Below are 23,380 nucleotides of genomic sequence, written 5' to 3'. Positions count from 1 at the left end.
ACTGTAGGAGGATTAGACTGTGTGGGGGCGCATGGAAAGATGATTGGGAATGGGCGGAGTCAACATAGAAGTGGGTGGAGCTAAATTTGTCGTGGTACGGCCCTCTAGCATAGTTTCAATTTCTTATACGGCCCCATGGGAAAATTAATTGCCCACCCCTGCCGTAGACCATAGTCCGTGTGTTTGCCGCGAGATCTCAGTACAAGTCATGCGGCCAGGAAAGTAGATTGTGAAGTACTGTACTTTTCTATCCGCATGTTCACTGCACACCGCTTGTAAATGCATTCGGTAGTCCGTTCGAGGGGGTCCCCATGCAGACTCCCTCAAACGGATTACCCACGCAGATGTAATCGAGGCTTTAGCTTCATTCTCCAGGTCACTATGATCAAGGCGATACCAGATTTATATAGTTTTTTTTTTTCTCACATTTTAATACCTTTAGAGAAATTCAAAATTTTGAAGATAAATAATTCTTTGAGTCCCCATAGTCTGACACATAACTATTTTTTATATTTCAGTGTACGAAGCAGTGTAAAGTGACTTTTTTTTTAAGGGAAATGTGTTACTGATGCCATTTTGGGGAATCCATTATTTTTTAATCATTATTTGTTCCATTTTTTGGGGGAGGTGAAGAAAAAAAAAAGTTGACACGGCCATTCTGATTTTTTTTCCAACTGTGGTGTTTACTATATGGGACAAATAGCAAGACTTGGGGATGCCTAACATATATGCTTACTTTTATCTATAAATATTTATGTGTGATTTAGGGAAAGAGGGGGGAGATTTTTTTTTTTTTTTTTTTTATTTAAAAAACAAACAAACATTGATTGTGTTCCCAGGCAATAAAAAAGATGATCTTGAGACACTGGCTTGGGAAGCTGTGATGAAGGAAAATTATTTGGTGAAACTGAACAGCCTGACACACAACAAGATGGAGTAAGTATGAAGGAATGGGCTGTGTAGAATCCATATAAGTACTAGAAGGAAACAATCAGCATGAAATAATCAGGACAAATATCAGATTAACTACAATACTATTAGAGGATTGTCGCTGGTCATAGACAATACATTGGTTTTCCACAAACATAACCATATTTATACAGTCCTATGAAAAAGTTTGGGCACCCCTATTAATCTTAATCATTTTTAGTTCTAAATATTTTGGTGTTTATAACAGCCATTTCAGTTTGATATATCTAATAACTGATGGACACAGTAATATTTCAGGATTGAAATGAGGTTTATTGTACTAACAGAAAATGTGCAATATGCATTAAACCAAAATTTGACCGGTGCAAAAGTATGGGCACCTCAACAGAAAAGTGACATTAATATTTAGTAGATCCTCCTTTTGCAAAGATAACAGCCTCTAGTCGCTTCCTGTAGCTTTTAATCAGTTCCTGGATAAAGGTATTTTGGACAAACAATTCAAGTTCAGTTAAGTTAGATGGTCGCCGAGCATGGACAGCCCGCTTCAAATCATCCCACAGATGTTCAATGATATTCAGGTCTGGGGACTGGGATGGCCATTCCAGAACATTGTAATTGTTCCTCTGCATGAATGCCTGAGGATTTGGAGCGGTGTTTTGGATCATTGTCTTGCTGAAATATCCATCCCCGGCGTAACTTCAACTTCGTCACTGATTCTTGAACATTATTCTCAAGAATCTGCTGATACTGAGTGGAATCCATGCGACTCTCAACTTTAACAAGATTCCCGATGCCGGCATTGGCCACACAGCCCCAAAGCATGATGGAACCTCCACCAAATTTTACAGTGGGTAGCATGTGTTTTTCTTGGAATGCTGTTTCTTTTTGGACGCCATGCATAACGCCTTTTTTTTATAACCAAACAACTCAATTTTTGTTTCCAAAATGAAGCTGCCTTGTCCAAATATGCTTTTTCATACCTCAGGCAACTCTATTTGTGGCGTACGTGCAGAAACGGCTTCTTTCTCATCACTCTCCCATACAGCTTCTATTTGTGCAAAGTGCACTGTATAGTTGACCGATGCACAGTGACACCATCTGCAGCAAGATGATGCTGCAGCTCTTTGGAGGTGGTCTGTGGATTGTCCTTGACTGTTCTCACCATTCTTCTTCTCTGCCTTTCTGATATTTTTCTTGGCCTGCCACTTCTGGGCTTAACAAGAACTGTCCCTGTGGTCTTCCATTTCCTTACTATGTTCCTCACAGTGGAAACTGACAGGTTAAATCTCTGAGACAACTTTTTGTATCCTTCCCCTGAACAACTATGTTGAACAATCTTTGTTTTCAGATCATTTGAGAGTTGTTTTGAGTAGCCCATGATGCCACTCTTCAGAGGAGATTCAAATAGCAGATCAACTTGCAATTGGCCACCTTAAATACCTTTTCTTATGATTGGATACATCTGGCTATGAAGTTCAAAGCTCACTGAGGTTACAAAACCAATTTTGTGCTTCAGTAAGTCAGTAAAAAGTAGTTAGGGGAATTCAAATCAATAAAATTATAAGGGTGCCCATACTTTTGCACCGGTCAAATTTTGGTTTAATGCATATTGCGCATTTTCTGTTAGTACAATAAACCTCATTTCAATCCTGAAATATTACTGTGTCCATCAGTTATTAGATATATCAAACTGAAATGGCTGCTGCAAACACCAAAATATTTAGAACAAAAAATGATTAAGATTAATAGGGGTGCCCAAACTTTTTCATAGGACTGTATTTGTATAGAATGAAATGGTAAACATTTTTGCAAATATAAAAAGATAAAAAAAATTCCTGAGTTTAAAAATCCTCTCTACCCGTCTTAGAAGAGACAGGCTTTTGTCTTCATAGGTCACCAATGGATACTAGTCATGATTTTCCTATTGTGGACAGATTTTCAGGCATACATGCATAACTATAGGGATCACAGTGGTCACACTTGAATCCAAGCCGGAAGCCAAAGGGACTCTAAACTTACTAGGGTTGGATACATTTCTTTGAACTTCTTTCTGATTTCCTTTCTGATGGTAGTCTGTGTATCCAAAATCTATCACCCCTGTCCTCTGGTACTCCAGAGTGAGACGACCTATGATACACAGCCTTCCAATGTCAGAATGTAAAAAAAAAAATTTAAGAACAAATACTGCAGTTGGTATGTAAGCCTATAGTCAAGGAGAGATTCTGTGGGGGAAGCTATGGCACAGAAGGAGTGTGAAAGAAAGCGACTAAATTCCAAATCCAGGCGGGATTATGGTAATTTTAGGAATTTTGTTCTTCCAGACTTAGATTATTCAGAAAATAATTTTATTGTATGTACAAAGTGTAGGGTGTGATCCCCTACAAGGTATTGCCATTAGATGGGTAATGATATTCCAGTGGCCAAATTCCCTTTAAATCCTTTTTGGTGGATTCCATTGATTTCATTGGGATCATAAGACTAAAAGTTAGCGTGAGTTAAATGTTAACCTGTCCAAACTACAGATAAGCAGAACACAGAATGATAAAATCAAGCTAATTCAATAGACAACATGAGCTTACAGAGTGCAGGCCCGATAACATGAGTCTTTGACATGGCACTGAGCGACAATACCGCATGTTGTTTGAATGACCTTTACAGAGACTGGAGCACAGAACATGGGGGAGGAAGGCTTGCTTATAGGATTATCCATCCACCACACAGTTCCATTATGTCTGCAGCTTATTCCTTATTTACAATGGGAGCTATGCCGCCAAATAGTGTGCATTGAATCAGGTGACAAAAGAACATTTACTTGCTTTACTACATTTACATTGGTTGATGATCAGATGAATGAACATTCCTGCAAACACTCGTTCCTGATCTCCAGCCAATATATAATGGCCCTGAGGACACGGGTACATCATGCAAAATCTGCACTGACTATCTGCCAATTGCCACACTGAGTTACAACTCAGTTATAAGCCCAGGTAACATCTGTGTTCAGGATTCTGTTTGGGATCCCCGAACGGAAACCTATACGCATAGAAAAGCAGTTACCTGGGAAAACATGCGGATCCTATTGACTATAATGTGGTCTGTGTTGTTTCTGCTCAGTTTCGGCACGAATCATGCAGACTGAAAAGTGCTGCTTGCAGGACTTTTCTCTCCACATTTTTTGTACGGAAACCATGCCAAACCCATTGTAGTCTATGGGGTCCATGGGTTTCCCAGGTAACCGCTTTTTAATGCGTATAAGTTTCCGTTCGGGGGGTCCCCAAGCGAACTCCGCGAACGCAGAAATAGGGCCTGACCTGTAGTATCACTCACCCATAGGGCATCACAGGAAGGAGGGGATAAGTTCTGAACTGTCTGGCATTACCATAGAAGGAGAGAGATAGCTTACAATCTAGAATGTGAAGGGGAAAGAGATAGTAGATCCATCTAGCATCTGCCAGTTAAGGGCGGGTTCACATCTGCTCCTGGTCTCCGCTTTAGCCAATCTGATGGGTTTCCGTCTTTTGCCCCGAGAAACTGGACAGGGGATGGAAACCCGGCGGTCAGTTTTCAAACCCATTCACTTGAATGGGTTTGCTAAGTGACCATCTGTGTGCATCTTCTGCCTCTCCGCTGTAAAATGATTTTTTTTTAACCAGACACAAAGTCCTGCATGTCCGACTTTGTGTCCGGTTAAAAAAACGGTTTTGCCGTGGAGAGGTAGAAGATGCACACGGGCAGTCACTTTGCAATCCCATTCAAGTGAATGGGTTTGAAAACTAACTGCTGGATTTCCGTCCCCTGTCCAGTTTCTCGGGGCAGAAGATGGAAATGCACCAGATTGGCTAAAGCGGAGACCAGGCGCAGGTGTGAACCCGCCCTAAGTTGTGCAGTGTAGACAGTGTTATTGCAGAGTGCAACCTTTTCTCTGGAGCTAAGTTTTCAGGTTGCCTCTCAGTTTGGATGATGAAATGGAGTAGTGAGTTGTAGGCTATGAGGTTTGCACAGGAGAATGTTGTGGATAATGACACATAGTTACATTGTAGATGAGGTTGGATGAAGACACAGGTCCATCAAGTCCAACCTGACTGAGTGGGGGACAAGGCAGATTTGGATAGAGATGTATACCTATGCTAGTACATCGTAAAGGAGTAATTCATTCATTGGCATGGTGGTCTGGTGGTCTGCAATGAGTCAATATTTATCAGTCTGGTTCTACATTCCAAAGAATACGTCTAAAGATGAAAGCTGGTGGAAAGATGAAAGCGTAAGCTACCTACAGCTATCCCTAAGAGCTGGGACTGTCACTCATGGCCGTGTTCTTTGTTACTAAGCAACCGCCAGACGGTACGCTCGCTGTTTAGTTTAAAGGAACTGCTAAAAAAAATATTCATTAGGGAGTTTCTAAGACTCGTTAATAAGTAATTACAATGAGAAAGCCCAATTTATAGATGAGACTTTGTGTGATTGCTCTAAATGACTGTGACCACTGTGTGCAGCGAGGTGTCCAATATGTTTTGCATTGCAACAAATCTATTGTGTTTGCTAGCAATGTGACAGCAAACAAGAAAATCACCAAGCTAAGGAAAGATATAAATATATTTTTCTTTTTGCACTGTAGGACAGAGAACAGATTCAAACAGTTGGAAATAAAGGTAAATTGAATGTATTTTTCACGCTCTTAGTCAATAATTCTAAAGCCTTTGATGCATTCTCCCCTAACTCAATGTGACATTGTATTTATGCAGATAAACGACTTGAAATCATTAATGAAAGAAATCCGAAACAAGATAAAGTGATATGGTTCCCTTGGGAGCAGAATACGGTAAATCACTCAGTAATATTAATAGTGATCTGATGATGAGCGCTTTATACAGTTCAATGAATTTCCAAGTGACTAGTCAAATATCTCAGCTGTATAGAATATACCATAACACTTAACAAATTCCTCCCATTGTGTTCTTCTTCCTTAAGACATTTTTTCACACAGTCTTAATCTAAAGTAAACTGGATTAAGATGTGACAAATGTATTCACAAGTGCATGGCTTTTATTAAATTTGGAGATAGATATCTCTCTACTCTCTGTGTAATAGCTGCTGAGCTTTTAATGGGGTGGTGGGTGTCAGACTCCAACAGTATTAGTGAGCTATATCAAGGATAGATCATCAATATGACCTTAGCCCAGAAAACCCCTTTAAGGCTAAGGCCCCACATAGCATCCCATAGTAAAAAAAATAAACAAGACACCAATGCATAACTGTTTTTCTTACAGAGGTTTCCTCTACAGACTTTCTGCTTCAGTTATACATATAGGGAAACCGCCATTTCCAAAATCGCAGCGGTTTTAGAAATTACAGTGTACGCGTATTTCTCCGCAAAGTGGGCATAGGATTGGCTATAATCCTATCCACTTTGCTGTAACTGTAAAATACCGCTACCACAGGGAGATATTGTCCTTGGCAGGATTTGAACCCAGGACTCCAGCACTGCAAGGCTGCAGTGCTAACCAATGAGCCACCGTGCTGCCTCGTTTTTTTCCGCTGCGGACAAGCCATGGTGTTTGCGGCATGTGGGGCCCCAATCTTAAACTAGACAGTATAAAGATACACCAGATTTAACATTCAGCATTATCCGCTGTGATAAATCTGGTGCATTTTCAGACTGCCTAAGGCTGAGTTCACATGGAGTTTTTTTGGTCAGGAATCTGCCTCAAAATCAGCCTCCAACAAAAAACTCCCAATAGAACTCTATTCATTTGAACCGACTCCAGAGGGGGAAGCCGCGACAGTCGTGGCAGGTGGGTTTTGACCCGAGAGTGACGCGGCTCCCCGCGTCACTCTCGGTGTCAAAATCTGCCCTACCACGCCACGTGTGAACTAGCCCTAATTTTACACTGTTTACCAATTGGTAAATCTGGACCATTATGCCTAGAACCATTCACAGAAGGATCTATGATCCAAATTACGGTGACAAATGCATGTACTGTAGTAACTAGAGATGAGCGAACACTAAAATGTTCGAGGTTCGAAATTCGATTCGAACAGCCGCTCACTGTTCGAGTGTTCGAATGGGTTTCGAACCCCATTATAGTCTATGGGGAACATATACTCGTTAAGGGGGAAACCCAAATCCGTGTCTGGAGGGTCACCAAGTCCACTATGACACCCCAGGAAATTATACCAACACCTTGGAATGACACTGGGACAGCAGGGGAAGCATGTCTGGGGGCATAAAAGTCACTTTATTTCATGGAAATCCCTGTCAGTTTGCGATTTTCGCAAGCTAACTTTTCCCCATAGAAATGCATTGGCCAGTGCTGATTGGCCAGAGTACGGAACTCGACCAATCAGCGCTGGCTCTGCTGGAGGAGGCGGAGTCTAAGATCGCTCCACACCAGTCTCCATTCAGGTCCGACCTTAGACTCCGCCTCCTCCGGCAGAGCCAGCACTGATTGGCCGAAGGCTGGCCAATGCATTCCTATGCGAATGCAGAGACTTAGCAGTGCTGAGCCAGTTCTGCTCAACTACACATCTGATGCACACTCGGCACTGCTACATCAGATGTAGCAATCTGATGTAGCAGAGCCGAGGGTGCACTAGAACCCCTGTGCAAACTCAGTTCACGCTAATAGAATGCATTGGCCAGCGCTGATTGGCCAATGCATTCTATTAGCCCGATGAAGTAGAGCTGAATGTGTGTGCTAAGCACACACATTCAGCTCTACTTCATCGGGCTAATAGAATGCATTGGCCAGCGCTGATTGGCCAGAGTACGGAACTCGACCAATCAGCGCTGGCTCTGCTGGAGGAGGCGGAGTCTAAGATCGCTCCACACCAGTCTCCATTCTGGTCCGACCTTAGACTCCGCCTCCTCCAGCAGAGCCAGCGCTGATTGGCCGAATTCCGTACTCTGGCCAATCAGTGCTGGCCAATGCATTCTATTGGCGTGATGAAGCAGTTCTGAAAAAAACGCTTGAACCCTTGTGCAGCCTCGGCTCTGCTACATCAGAACCGAGGGTGTGCTTGAACCCTTGTGCAGCCTCGGCTCTGCTACATCAGAGCCGAGGGTGCGCTTGAACCCTTGTGCACACTCTGCTTCATCAAGCTAATAGAATGCATTGACCAGCGCTGATTGAAGCAGAGCTGAATCTGTGTGCTTAGCTCAACTACTCCACCGGTGTAGTTGAGCTAAACACACACATTCAGAACTGCTTCATCACGCCAATAGAATGCATTGGCCAGCACTGATTGGCCAGAGTACGGAATTCGGCCAATCAGCGCTGGCTCTGCTGGAGGAGGCGGAGTCTAAGGTCGGACCAGAATGGAGACTGGTGTGGAGCGATCTTAGACTCTGCCTCCTCCAGCAGAGCCAGCGCTGATTGGCCAAAGTACGGAATTCGGCCAATCAGTGCTGGCCAATGCATCCCTATGGGAAAAAGTTTATCTCACAAAAATCACAATTACACACCCGATAGAGCCCCAAAAAGTTATTTTTAATAACATTCCCCCCTAAATAAAGGTTATCCCTAGCTATCCCTGCCTGTACAGCTATCCCTGTCTCATAGTCACAAAGTTCACATTCTCATATGACCCGAATTTGAAATCCACTATTCGTCTAAAATGGAGGTCACCTGATTTCGGCAGCCAATGACTTTTTCCAATTTTTTTCAATGCCCCCGGTGTTGTAGTTCCTGTCCCACCTCCCCTGCGCTGTTATTGGTGCAAAAAAGGCGCCAGGGAAGGTGGGAGGGGAATCAAATTTTGGCGCACTTTACCACGCGGTGTTCGATTCGATTCGAACATGGCGAACACCCTGATATCCGATCGAACATGTGTTCGATAGAACACTGTTCGCTCATCTCTAGTAGTAACCATGAATTGCTAGAATTCCTTCTGAATTTTCTAATTTTCTTTCCATTTTTTGGCACAGGTGACAGTTTTTTCTGAAACCACGAGCAGTGTTTTTTGACAATGTGGCACCATCTTTGGATGTTCCTGCTGCCTTTCCTGAAATACCTTGACACTTAAATACCATCCTATACCTCTCTTATTACATAGCCTTAATATTTCTATGCCCAGTAATAAAATGGTATAGGTGGCTAGAAACCAGTAAGTGAAACCAAATCCAAAATGCATATTTATCGTGTAATACGTTCTCATGAAAGTGTAACCCTTCCCCACCTCCGCCCAACAGCAACTATTAGATAGGATGAATAGCTGTAATGCATAGACAAACATGCAAGAATTTATAACTCTCCAACTTATTAAAAACTTGAGGGAAAATCTAAAAAAATTATTTTAATGGGGTTGTCCAAGATCTAATAAAAAAAAAATAAGGGAATGGAGGTTGATTACAAAAATAATACTCATGACACCCCCTGAAGCTCCGGGTTATACGCTCATTTAGTCCTTGCTGGTCTTTCCCTTGTCCTGAGTCTTGACCACAGATGGTAGTGGAAGCCTGCATGTGCACTGTATAGCAGGAGACTGCTGCCACCAATGATTTGCTGCAGTCATCACATGTCCTTATACAGCACATTAACACAACAGGACATGTGGCGAGGACCACCAGATATGTGGTGTTGAAACTTCAGGGGTTCAGCAGGTGAGTATTGTTTTTTATTATCTACTTCCCTACATTTGGCCATTTTTTTAGATCCTGGACAACAATCAAAATATTAATATCCTCACGGTGACATCTGTGGATATATTACATATGAAAAATAAAATCCAACAGTATACACCATATTTTTGGACTGTAACATGCACTCCAGATTTAGCGAACAACAAATAGGAAAAAATTGTAATACTAGTTAAAACTTCCTTGGTGGTCAAAAGAATACTAGGGTAGGTGGGAGCTATAGTGAATGCTCAGGGAATGGTAGCTGCAAATGAGTACAATTATATAGTTTAATTACACATTCATTGGCGCCTGCGCACAGGCAGCGTTTTGGCTGCATTGCGGCTACTGCTCCCTAAACACGTACCCATAGTAGTTAAACGTTAAACTTAGCTGGTCCTTATGCACCCGAACTGAAATCTGTGTATGTGTGGAATATGTATCTTGTTTTAGGGAGGGTTCACACAGAGTAACGTGCCGTGTGATGTGGCACGTCTACGCCACATGCGCTTTTGCAGGCCGTATACACTCCCATATATTTCAATGGGGCGTGGATCGTATACGCGGCGCTATTTTGGGAGCGTATACGGCCCGCAAAAGCGCACGCGGCGTAGACGTGCCACATCACGCGGCACGTTACTACGTGCGAACCCTCCCTTATTCATAGATGTCACTGTGGGGATACTGATAGGGTGCATGCACACTACGTAACGCCGGGCGTGTATGAGAGCCGTACACGCCGGCATTACGGCAGACTGCCGAACACTTCCCATTCACTTCAATGGGAGCGCTCGTAACAGCGGCGTTTACGAGCGCTCCCATTGAAGTGAATGGGAAGTGTTCGGCAGCCCTGCTGTAACGCCGGCGTGTACGGCTCTCATACACGCCCGGCGTTACGTAGTGTGCATGCACCCATACTGTGATAAATTCACTAAATATCATGGTTACATTTCCCACTTATTTTTTTTTTTATATCGATAGAAATATTTGTGTTAGCTTTGCTACTTTTTTTTTTTTTTTTTAAAGAAATCTATTTCTTGTTATTTTTACACCTATTCATCATACTGTCATGATAAAGTCTATTGTCCATTGCCAATGCTGGGGACGATATCCATTGTTATGTCTTCTGTAATACATTGCAATAGTGCTTTACCTTTAAGTTCTGTTAGTGATGTGTTTGTTCCTGTTAAACTCTTCATTAAACTACCATTGAAGTACACAGTGTTCTGACTATTTATTTGCCCATAGACCTGGGATTCGAAGAATCTATATATAGAAGAGAGAACATTAAATTGGTTTTTACAATGGCAGCTCCTTCTGATCCCTACTTAACTCTCACATACCATTGGCTTCAACATAGGCGATGACACTTCACTGACCCCATCGGATGGCCTTGATAGTAGACAGTCCTATCAATGCAGTTAATGGACAGCTCATGTTCTGGGTCATTGCACTAATACATCTTTTGCACTTCATGGACGTGTTGTCCGTCTGCTGACCTGCAGAACAGTAACATGATATATACGGTAGTCCTGATTTGCAATGTAGCCTTCATAGGCAGTTTTTCAATTAAAACCCAAAGAAAAAAACAACCACACGTATAAATTAATAAAATATAATAAATCTTTATTAATATACACTAAAAAGTGACACACAGATCAACAAAGACATAATACCAATAATTACACTGGGCATATATATAATCAAATGTACCAGAGTACCAGTATGATACACAGGGAGGTGGAAGATACAAGAAGGGACGAATAATACCAATATACAGGGGATAAGACTCCTCTTTTGAATAAGTATCTACCCATTTCTCAAAGTGAAATCATTACCATACTAATACATTATCCACAATCAAATAAGAAGTATTGCTGCCATACCAAAGTTGAACACCTATAACCCTAATCTCCCTCACATACCTATGTAGTATCTGGAACGCCCGACGCGCGTTTCACCCCCACTCAGGAGGGCTTCGTCAGGGGACCCTCCATATCATGGATTCTTTTCCTGAGGCCTGCTCACGTGATCGTTGAGGCCAATCAGGGGCTTCAGCAAAAGGCTGGAAGCAACCCGGGAGAACAGACGATCCAGGAAGAATGGGACAACATCGGAGAAACAGGGACAGGTGAGTATGCATTATATTTAATGTTTTTCACTGTCCCTAGCTTATTTAAACTTTAAATGTTTTGCTTGGACATCCCCTTTAAATTTAGCTAAGGCCCATACTGTCCCTATCTCCAGCTGCAGCCTCTCCCTGCCTAGCCTAAATAGCTGAGATTGCAACGGGACCGGTTACCCTACCACTTATACAGACGGGGTCACGTCCAGCCTGGCCAATCACAGCCATGCCCATACTGGACTATGACGTCTGTGAGCTTAAAGCTGATTGATTGGTTGCTCAGTAGACAGCACAGTATATAAATTATATAAAATATTTATTGCCTAGCTGATTCAGTCACATTTATATATTCTGTTCAACATGTTGTACAAAATAGCACAGATTTCACAGATTTTTCTCTATATAGCACTTGTGGAAAAATTAGTGTATATGTCTATGAATTATTTTGTGCTCCATCCTCGCCAATAGAAAACTATAGCAATCTTCCAAGTAGTAGAATGAGACAATAATACTTGTGCATTACAGTGAATGGGAGACTTGCTGTTCTGAAGACCTCCAAATATGAAGCAAAAGGAATGTTACACTCACAGGAGTACCATGGTCCCTACGTTATGGTGATTGTGGGGAGGGGGAGGTCACAGATCTTTACCAATGGCGTCTTCTCACGTGCCTCAGTAATATGTCATAATATGTTTAAAGATCAACCTTCTGTTGAAAGATCCTTAAGGCCGTGGCCCAATGTACTATAAACAACACAATATGACTGTGGCAGGAACATGGTGGAAAAAACAGTCTTAGGCTGGGGCCCCACATGGCGCAAACACAACAGAGGAAACCTATGGAAAAAAACGCAGCGTTTTACAGTCACAAAACCATTGCGGTTTTGGAATTCGCACCATTTGAATTATACCTGGTGGTTTCCCTACAGGTATAATAGAAACAGAAAGTCCACAGAGGAAACCTCTGAGTGCTTTCTGTTTTTTGGGGTTTTTTTTGCTAAGGGACACTACATGGGGCCTTAAGGTCCATTCACATGGAGGAGAATGAAGAGGAATTTGATGTGGAATTTCAGCACTGAAATTCCACACCAAATTCCTCACCATTCTCCTCCATGTGAATGGATCCTTAAGGGCCTGTAAACACGTGTCAGAGTCAGCGCTTCAAAACAGAATCCCAACACGCGTAACACATTGAAATCAATGGGTTAAAAAGCCTCCCATTGATTTCAATGTGTAGCGCACGTAAGATGGAACCCATTGAAGTCAATGGGATTCTGTTTTGAAGCGTTGACTCTGACATGTGTTTATGTGTCAGAATGAGCGCCGTGTTACATCGTGGGAACGGGCCCTAAGGGACTCTATCATTGGGAAAATTCATTTTTAACTAAGCACATACATGCCTAGCCTTTAGAAAGGCTCTTCCACACCTACCTTTTCTATGAAGATTGCCTCAGTGGTTTTTGAATTAGACCATTTTTATTCATATGCTAATTAGCTTCCAGCCAGCACAGGAAGTTCCCAGCAGCACTCCCTCTATGCTATACACTCCTATCTTTGCGTGCAAGCAGGAAGCAGGAAGTCATCAGCAGCAGCCTGTGCTGTACACATACATAGAAAAGAATAGCACAGAGGGTGCACAATGAGACTTCCAGGGTGCACCAAGAGGCTAATTAGCATATGAATAAAAACAGGCTCATTCAAAAACCACTGAGGCAATTTACATATTAAAGGTAGGTGTGGAATAGCCTTTCTAAAGGCTATGCAAGGATGTGCTTATCTAAAAATGATTTCCCAACGATAGAGCCCCTTTAGCCTTACAGTACCTGCAAAGTGGATGGGATTCTGGCTAATTTCATCCACACATTGAAGAAAAATATCCTAACATTCTGGAGAACCCCTTTAATACTTTCTAGGAGAACCCCTTTAATACATTTTGGAGAACCCCTTTAATACTTTCTAGGAGAACCCCTTTAAAGGGATTCTATCATTAAAATGATTTTTTTTTTTGTCCCTAATACGTAGGAATAGCCTTAAGAAAGGCTATTTTTCTCCTTCCTTTAGATGTCTTCTCCATGCTTGCGGCAACAAAAAAAATGGCCACGGGCATGTGCAGTCAGCATTGCCCGATGGCAGAACCGATTGCGCATGCATAGAAGTTTGACCCCAGTGCCGGAAGAAGATGCGGAGAGAGGCCATTCGAGACGAAGATGGAGGCGGCGCTGAAGATTTCTCTCGCAGCAATGGGGACGCCCCCAGTGCTGCGAGAGAACTCATTTGCATACTGAAGAAAACCGTGATATCTACCGAATGACGGCACAGAGAAGACATCTAAAGATAGGAGAAGAATAGCATTTCTTAAGGCTATTCTTACGTTTTAGGGACAAAAAAATGGCATTTTAATGATAGAATCCCTTTAATACTTCCCGGAGAGCTTCTTTATATAACATGGTTATGGCTGATGTTTATCAAGCACAGTATTACACTTATATAACAGAGACCTTCAAATCTCCTCCACGGTCATATGCCCATATTATTTAAAAGATTGCAGTAAACTTATGCAATGTCTACGTCAACTTGTTTCTACATTTTAACAGAAATTTTAAGCTCAAAGGTCCAAATTTCCTAAATATGTTAATAATTTACCTGTAGTATAGACAGACATAAGAGCATCTGTATAGTCCAGACATCGCATTTGCTGCATCCTGCAAGGATAACAATGAAGCTACTCCACATACTTCTGGTGGTGACTTTTTCCTGTTGCTCAGGTAAAGTCTTAGAGTAGAATTTTTGGAAAACTAGCATTTCTACTTTACAGTCAGAATATATGTTTGTTCTCTTTCTTGGGCAGCATTCACACAGCAGAAAGTGAAGAGGAATTGAAGGCGGATGCAGATTCCTCTCCTTCCCAGCCCTCACTGATCAGCCTCAGATACAATGGTGTTATCAGCCATATTTTTGTGCTGCGGGTTTTGGGGCTGAATGAGCAGAATCTACAGCAATTTTGACCAGGGCTCTTGTTTTTTTTTGCATCCTCATTGCCACCCATTGAAAACAATGGGAGGCAGATCCTGGATGGAATTTGTAGTGGATTGTTAGGCAGCTCCAGATTCAGTTGCATGAATTTACCTGCTGGACTGAAGCTCGAAGGGAGGTTCAATAGATTGATGGCCATATCATCAATGTCAGATTGGTGTTGGACCGATTCTATGCACCCCTGGCCTCTTGACTGTTTACATTGGTCGTTCTACATAGTAGCACTGGTGTATGGTTTCACAGCTTTATCCCAGTCAAGTGAATGGGATGAAGCTGCAATAATATATACTACTATAATGTTCCTATGTAGGCAGGCATGTGGATGGAGCAATTTTAACCTCGATGAGACTGCAACCCCCACAAACAACGGGGTTACCAATAGTCAGAAACACCAGAGATCTGTTATTGATGGTCTAGCCACAAGATGGGCCATCAATGTTTTGAATCTGTAAAATCCCTTTAAGTACATATAAGACCTCTACCTTCAGAGTTGTTCCCTCCAGCGCCACCCGCTGGTAATTATAGTCACTAAACTCTTAATGTCTCATTAGTCACGATAAACCTTTTAGCGTTCTCTAATATAAAAGCTTCAGCCGTCTCCTATCTCTCTCGGGATTCGCTATTACAATCTTCTGTGGGACTGCAAATAACAACAAGGCAGACTTTATATTATCCAACATTACGTGCTAATTCATTCCATACTATATCTTTATCTATGTTAGGCTGATGGTCTTGTGAAATGGTTTTTTTTAGCTTTGTACCCTTGCGTTTACAGTATTTCACACAGTCATAGAGTTAAATGGGAGCAAAATAGTGATAATGGGCTCAAAATGTATTAAGAACATAAAATAAGCAATACAATGACCCCCATTGTGCTTGTTTGGGGTCCCTCTTGATACAGGTAACAACTGCTCAGTTATTTATTGGCTCTAATATTACCATATTTCACTATGTGAACATAGCCTTAGAAAGATCTCGTCCATAACACTACCACAGAATCTATTGCTCTCTTATGTTGCCACATGGTAAAATATCGTCAGGACAAGCACTAAAAGAAATAGGAAAAAGACACCAAGATTTCCCCCAATAAATAGTAATTGTGGGGTTCATTCTTTTAACTATCCCAGGCCTACCAACATTTAATCCCAAATCCAGGCAGGAAGTTATCACCAGTGCATTAGAGGCGTCTGTGGATCACCTGAACAGCCAGTCTTGGGGAAGATATCTACTAAAATTGTCAAGAACCGGAGAAACAAGAGTGAAGCCATTGCTCCAGGTAAGATGAATCTCTTGTTTCGACAGGATTATACATAAGGAAGACCTCTCTGTTCTTTACAATTGTCTATTCTAAATACTACAACCAATCCCTGTACTATACAGTGTACAGAGCCAGAAGGAGACCAACAGATTGATGTTATCACTTCCAGTCCGGCAAGGACCGGACATGACAGTGACTGGACTGGAGGCATTCACACGGAGTAAAGTGGCGCTGGCAGAATCAGCGCTGATAAAAAGACTCCCATAGACTTCAATGAGTTCCGTTTAACTCGCGAGACACATTGAAGTCAATGGGAGTCTTTTTATCTGTGCTGATTCTGCCTTGAGTTATCGTGGTAGAATCAGCGCCACTGTGAATGCCTCCTAAAGGAAGGGCATTTAAAAGATGAGTATTCACTATTTACCTAGCAAAGCGCTGTACACGGTACATTGTATAGCAGCTGTGCTTGGTATTGCAGATCAGTTCCCTTTCATTTGAATGGGACTGAGCTACAAACAGACCATAAGATTCATGAATTTGATGAAGCTGATCGGCAAGGGTGTCAGGTGTTGGACTCCCGCCAATCTGGTATTGATGATCTATCTGTAGTATAGGTCTTCAATATTTCAGTCCGCGATAAGGTGTTTTAAAGGGGTTGTCCCACCTTATGAAGTGATAAAGTACTGATACGATATGGAACAGTACAGCATTGTTCAGAGGATGCAACACTGAAGCAGTACTGTACAACTTGCATCCTTAGCATTGTCAGACCCCATCAGTCAGAATATACAGGCCACAGCTTGGCGATTTTAGGATCTGGCAGTTAGTTATTCCTCTCATGAGCTAAGCATGCTTGTTTATGGATGTGGATTAATAAGGCAGTTATGTCATGCGTATAACCAGCTATGTAGTTCTCTACCTAGATATTTAATATCAGACATATAACACTATCTGCCATCCACCACTAATTGTTTCTGCTGTAGGCGAGAAACAGAAAAGAAGCTGGAGAAGTGTATGAAGCTTCATTACGATTCACAGTAAGAGAAACCACTTGCAACAAGAACACAGGGATCGATCCATCAGAATGTGAGTTTCAAACAGGACCATACATGGTAAGTAACTACTATATGTGTATACCTATTGCTGTAGGTTGGAATGGAAAGTCTGCAGTGTCCATGCCTGGATATTGATGACCTATACTTAGGATGCTTCATCATTATCAGTCGGTGGGAGTGCTGGGTTGCAAGAGAATGGGAGCTGAGCTGCAATAATGTAGCACAGCGATTGCCTCTGTCTCCACACACCGTGCCCCCAACAGACGATTAGTGGGGTGCCAGTTTTGTGTAGGACCCCCACCAATCAGATATTGATGATCTATCTAATAGCTCAACAATATAAAAGTCCTGTAAAATCCCTTCAAGGTAAAAATGCATAGAGGTGTCTTTCAAAGATGTCTTCTGTTTTATGCAGCAAGAAACACTCTGTGAAAGTGAAGTGTTAATATCGCAAGGAAACCCTATAGTCTTGGAAGCCCATTGCAAACTTGGTATGACCAGCTCATCTGAATCTCACAGCAGCGAAGAGGTAAGAAGCTAAAATAGTGTATCTCGCTACAGCTTAATAATAATAATAATAATAATAATAATAATTAATAATTTCATGTTTAACAGTAAAACACTTTCATAATAAAACGTATGGAATCCTTGGATTAGCTTCTAAGTGACATGTCTATTAGGAAGGTGCCTGATTAGAATTCATGTGATTCTGAAGAAAGATATGCGCTTTTGTTTTAGTTTTTTCTCCCCTTTTCCTTTCTCGTCTTCTCACTTGCTTATATGTGATTATGTAGGAATATGTGCATTCCTATATGTCTGTATATATACATGACTATTGTTTCAATGTGTATAGATGTTTCGGCTGCAACAAATAAACAGTAAAACACAAAAATACTAAATTCTGCTTACTAATAAAATACATATAAGGAGGACCCTGTGTACTCTACTGTGGTACTGCATGTAGACATGAGCTCTGCTATGCTATGGACATGCTATCTTGACCACCTTTTGGGTCTATGGGATAGTATACAGGACATATTTAATCAGTAGCAGTTCTTATAGTTGGTGCCATGGGGAAAGGCTGTAGTAATACGGCAGAATAGCTGGACTCTCCACAATATGGGGGCACTGTTGCTATTATTTTGTATTGGTTTTAGCATTATAGGAAGCATTTTCTGTTATTCTGTAATGTATATCAGTTTTAAACAGATTGAATCACAAGAGAAAGAATTGCCTTTTACTGTTGAGACTTGTCTGTCCTAGTCCGGTAACATAATGGTACACGTAACGAGTATCATACAGCTTGCTTTATATCCTACCCTGGCAAGTCGCTGTTTGCACTCTGGACACCATGAACACTTTGGTTACTGATCCAAAGGAGGTGTCCCCACAATGCCTTATCAAACAATGATGAGAGCCCCATAGCTATATGCAACACTGAGCAATGTGCCTGGTGGATATTATTCATAACCGAGCATGGTATACATCGAGGAGGATGCTTATATCCACATTATATGCCTAGGGAGCTAGAATACTTACCTGACCCTAACCACTTTATTAAGGTGTCAACTGATCTGAGATCTGTAGGTAAGTTATGGAGAGATGACACCTACTGCGTGGGGATAGCTCTAGTACTGAGTCACATACAACACAAGGCGCAAAGGCAAAAGGCAGTATTGGAGCACATAACTTGTCACATTTTATATAATAAAACATCTGAAGGAATTTGTCCAGGTTTGCATATCTAATGCTTTTTTCTTTAATGTTACAACAAAAGATTGTCCTGAAACCTCAAAACTCTGCCCGAGGAAATATAAAGAGCATACCAGGTAAACACTAAATTGTAGTCTATCTCATATACTGACTGACAAGACATTACATTTCTACCATTGTATTCCCTAAATATTATAATCTTTGTAAAATATAGCTATTGGTCAATGTACTATAGCCTATCCTTTACATTACAGGACTTTAATATGGATGTAATCTCCTTGTAGGGGTATTTCTATCTTCAAGATATTAAAACTTGAAGCTTTAGCTAACTCAGGTGTTTTGCCAAATAAATTGCTTTATTGGCCTTGCTGTTCTTTAGATAGTGCTGAATATGTCTCCTCCATGTTTCCGGCTTGTTGCTTAGGTTCTCGACCACACCTCTTATCTAAATGCAGCAGTTGGGCTTGTGATGTCAATCGCTTTTCTAGGCCATCTTTATTTTCTTCAGCACTCCAGAAAAAGATGTCCTCCATCTGAAAATTAGATTTGGCATAAGTTAATATTACTGAATAACTGAAAACGTTACTGTTAAGTTATGTGCTTCCATGTGGAGCACTGACTTCCTCTTTGCTCCTCTGATGCACACAGTGTTTCCAGTAAGGTCAGACTCATAATGCAAGTCTATTACTGTCTCAAATTGACTCCCATAAACATGTATTGGGTAACATTGACCTCCTGTTTATACAGAAAACACTGTGTGCAGTAGTAAAATATCGGAGGTTAGTACTTTGGTGGGGAACACATAATTTAATAAAGCTGTCCGTCAGTTATGTATTAACACATAAGAATATGTTTATTCTGTTCATGTACAATCTTTTTGTCTAATGTTGTTTTTACATTTACACCCATTTCTTCTGTATTGACCACCAGAGAGATTCCCATCTCAGTGGGATCCATATGGAGGAGGCAAGAGAATGTGAATCCGAAGAGGAAGAGGGAAGAATCTGAGTCCATTTCCTAATGGAATAGACACGTGTAACCTACGATCAAATGTTGTACTGATGATGTCAGATATCTCAAGACTATACTCGCCTTTTAAAAATCAATTGATTTTTCATGAGTTATGATAATTTCTGTGTAAAAGATAAATCAGACTAAGGACAGGAATGGCAATAAATGGTAAAATAAAATACAGATATGTCAACATTGGTCATTGTAAATGTGTCCATCAAGGAGGTCAGTAGAGCTACAGAGTCCAGGAAACTTCACAGTTATGGAGTACTCAGTGGACACTTGGCATTGCAACACATGACAAATTGAAATTTATTTGACTATAGTTGATATATACAGTACACAGAGGCATGGCTAAGGGTTGAGCACAGGGGGTCGAACATGTCCAAGTGGGCCCCCAACTTATGTATACCAATATTATCACTATACGGTGACCGTATAGTGATTGATAGTGGCTGTACATAGGGTCTGCAGATGATTCAGGTGAATACAGGGCAGTAACATTTTGTGACTTACCAGTGACGTCTCTGACTAATCGTTCACATTTCCTTTCCATTTCTCTTCCATCTGGACCGACCATGGCCGCCTTTCAACCTCTGTAAAGTTTGCAACACAGACATTGTTGGCTCCTCACTTTTCCGGGCACCTGACCCACATTGTCCTCACCTGTACACCCATCCTTCTGATACCCCCCAATTATAAAATATAACATCCCATAATTAATAATACCCCCAAGTGCATCTTTAAATTAATAACTTCCCTGTACACCCCCTTTAAATAGTGCCCATACCACTGGATGCTACAGTTGCATTGAATGTTTTTCTTGCCCTTCTTTGGTGGTTGGTAAAAAATTCACTTCCAATGTCCTGCAGAAGAGTTTGAAGTCAATGGGAGGCTTTTTTTCAGCACTGAAATTCCATATCAAATTCCTCACCATTTTCCTGTGAATGGACCCCAAGTGTGGTTATTTCCTTAGTTGGTGTTGCCTTTTTGTATACACATATTGGTTTCTTGGGTTTAAAGTGGCATGTTGTTACTCTAATTAAAACTTGATTTAATTCTGTCCATCTTTTATTAGGTTTTCCCCTGGGTTTTGAACCTATGACCTTGTGGGGATGATGGTGTTTTTATGCTGGCACCACATGGCCAGCTCTAGTGTTCCAATGGTGTGATGTAGTATACCCAAGAGATGTATACGTAGATCTATCTGGGGCCATTGCTCTGGGCCTTTCTCCTGCTGGGGTGGGCCTGGGGGAGGCGCCTCCTGGCGGCCGTGTCCCTATCCATTTGCTATCACAGGGCGGGAGGGAGATTGGCTATACGCTTATGGAGGCTGTCCTTCTGGATAACAACTCATGGAGGTTATATACATCATCCTCCATTATTTTCCCTGTGATAGGCCCATATATATATATAAACACACACACGCACTTTTTGAAAGTGGTCTGTATGAATACGGGGGGATGGGAGCTGGGCAGCTACTTGGGTTACTGCAGCTATATAGATCTTGGTCTTTCTGGCCAGTTGTTTGGATGTGTGCCGTCATGGTGACAACCTTCTCACCTGGAAAGTATTTGTGAACATACCCTTACAAATCACATGTGAGAAGCCTTTGGCGCCATCTTTGAACGCTTGGACCACTGACAGGACAGCTGTAGAGTTGTCTATCAAATCTTATGGTTATGCTGTTACTATATTAGAGCAGTGTATCATCTGTAGTGTCCCAGTACACTCCTTCTTGCCATTATAATAGTTGTATGCTATGTAATGTCTCTCACAATGTACTAATACTGAGTATCACTATCTATCTGTATTTCCTGTGTGCATACATTGTGTTTATTGCCATGTACTATTCTGCTGCCACCTATGTGTCACTCTATGTAGGTGCATGTGATATAGGATCCCAATCACTTCATACACAGCACGAGCAGAACTTTCTAGCAAGCTGTGGGTGGAGACTTTAGCCCCGCCTTCCTCTTAGAAGGGGAAAGGAAAGCAGAGCAGCCATGTTGTGGAGAGTGTGGTGTGTGAGGTAACAGCACCTGCTGCTACTCCAACTCCAGAGAGGATTCTCAGATTCCTCCTGCCAAACCTAGGAGCTACATGGTGAATCTCACAGCCCATGTAAGATACAGAGTCTCCTAGGACCATGCACCCGTCCATACAGAGGAGATAATACCGCCATACTGCTACTGTCTCCAAGAAGGAGAGAACCTGACAGAAAGGAGCAGCTAGAGAGGAGCCTTTCTGCATTTCTGGACCTAAAGAAGGCCTCCGGTCAAGTCCAGTGCTCCGTGGCTTCCAGGCCACGTGTATTAGGTCTGCGTCCGGCTATCGGATACCGCAGCCCAGTAACCGTGAGTAACTACATATACCCCAAATTAGTCACCTGCCGGGAGCCAACTGGTGAAGATCCCTCTTCTGTAGCTATAACCTGGACTGTGTCTCCTCAATACTCTAAACAACCAAATCTGAGGAGAGTTGTGTCAGCATCAGCCATTACCTGTCAGCTTACAAGGGAATCCTGCATCACATGCACCCGCTGTATTGTACATGAGACTGTATCACTGGGAGGTATTGCTGCACTTTATCAGAGTCCTCAGTAAAGAAACTTTTGGTTAACAAAGGACTGTGTCTTTTGCTATCCTTCTTTTGAAAATTGACTTGCTGTGTGTCCTATGAGAGGTGCCCCACAGTCTGGACCACCACTACAGCTACCGTGACCATTACAACAGCTCAGCTATCAGAGGGACTACTACCCCCATTAGGTCCTACTATAACACCTGCATCCTCTGGGATACCACACATCTTTGCTAGTTATGCATTAGTTATAGTTGAACCAAGTGGCCTTCCTTGGATCATTCCCTGATGAATCACAGTATATTGGTGATGAAACGCGTAGGGTGAGAAATTGAGGTGACATTATGCAGAGGGACAGCTGTGGACTGCCCTGGTAAGGGACAGGAGCTCTTCTTGGGGCTAGGGACTGCATATATATATATTATAGGGTCAGCAGAAGACTGCCTGATACCAGGATGGATGGTCCCACTGCTCCTGCCCTTGGTGAGATCAAACCTTTATTATCATTGTTTGCTTGGTCTCTATGTTGGTTCTTTAATCTGTATATGAGGTGTGGTTGTCTGTGTAAATTGTACCCATTATCATATGGTCAGTAGACTATATGTTAACACCTCTTAGGGTAAGTTCACACGTTCACAGTCCCACACAAGTTTTGACACAGAGAGAGCCGCGGCGAGCCGCATCTCTCTCTGGTCAAAACCCACCTGCTGCGACCATCGCGGTCGCGGCTTTCCCCTCCTATGTCGGCTCAAATGAATGAGCTGACATAGGAGGGTGCTGCTGCTAGGCGGAAGCCGCGGCCCCGCGCCGCTGTTTCCGCCTGAAGATAGGACATGTCGCTTCTTTTCTCCGCTAGCAGCAGCCCGCCTCTAGCAGAAAAAAGAAGCCCGGCGGTCTGCATAGACCACCATTGTAAAGGGGCGGATTTTGAAGCGAAATCCGCTGTCAAAATCTGCCTGTTTGCCCACATGTGAACGAGCCCTAAGTGTTTTGAGCTTGCTACATTTTTCCCGAGTTCATGAATGATTTCCTCATGTGATACGTAACCAAATAGTTGTCCAT

At 42.1% G+C, this 23,380-nt stretch overlaps 2 protein-coding genes across 2 annotated transcripts in view; both read left to right on the top strand.

Annotated features, from left to right (window-relative positions):
* TRPM8 (transient receptor potential cation channel subfamily M member 8) overlaps positions 1–8,947 on the top strand; it is a 62,075-nt gene extending 53,128 nt beyond the window's left edge. The window contains exons 23-26 of the mRNA XM_075283919.1: positions 840–936; positions 5,546–5,579; positions 5,673–5,749; positions 8,855–8,947. Of these exons, the coding sequence (XP_075140020.1) occupies positions 840–936; positions 5,546–5,579; positions 5,673–5,723 (182 nt within the window). The 3' untranslated portion in view covers positions 5,724–5,749; positions 8,855–8,947. The remainder of the gene's footprint in view (positions 1–839; positions 937–5,545; positions 5,580–5,672; positions 5,750–8,854) is intronic.
* A 5,437-nt stretch (positions 8,948–14,384) lies between these two features.
* SPP2 (secreted phosphoprotein 2) lies at positions 14,385–19,044 on the top strand. The gene is made up of 5 exons (XM_075284829.1): positions 14,385–14,433; positions 15,829–15,977; positions 16,943–17,071; positions 17,430–17,543; positions 19,012–19,044. The coding sequence occupies exons 1-5, from the start codon at positions 14,385–14,387 to the stop codon at positions 19,042–19,044; spliced, it is 474 nt and encodes a 157-aa protein (XP_075140930.1).
* The last annotated feature ends 4,336 nt before the right edge of the window (positions 19,045–23,380 follow it).

This window comes from Leptodactylus fuscus, chromosome 8, assembly GCF_031893055.1.
Source record: "Leptodactylus fuscus isolate aLepFus1 chromosome 8, aLepFus1.hap2, whole genome shotgun sequence".
In the NCBI taxonomy this organism is placed as follows: Eukaryota; Metazoa; Chordata; class Amphibia; order Anura; family Leptodactylidae; genus Leptodactylus; species Leptodactylus fuscus.
This window is presented reverse-complemented; position numbering and strand designations above follow the sequence as displayed.

Coding starts and splice junctions, on each gene's coding strand:
- SPP2 (XM_075284829.1), top strand. CDS start 14,385: ATGAAGCTACTCCACATACTTCTGGTGGTGACTTTTTCCTGTTGCTCA. Junction 14,434..15,828: donor GACTTTTTCCTGTTGCTCAG/GTAAAGTCTTAG, acceptor TAACTATCCCAG/GCCTACCAACATTTAATCCC. Junction 15,978..16,942: donor GAGTGAAGCCATTGCTCCAG/GTAAGATGAATC, acceptor TTTCTGCTGTAG/GCGAGAAACAGAAAAGAAGC.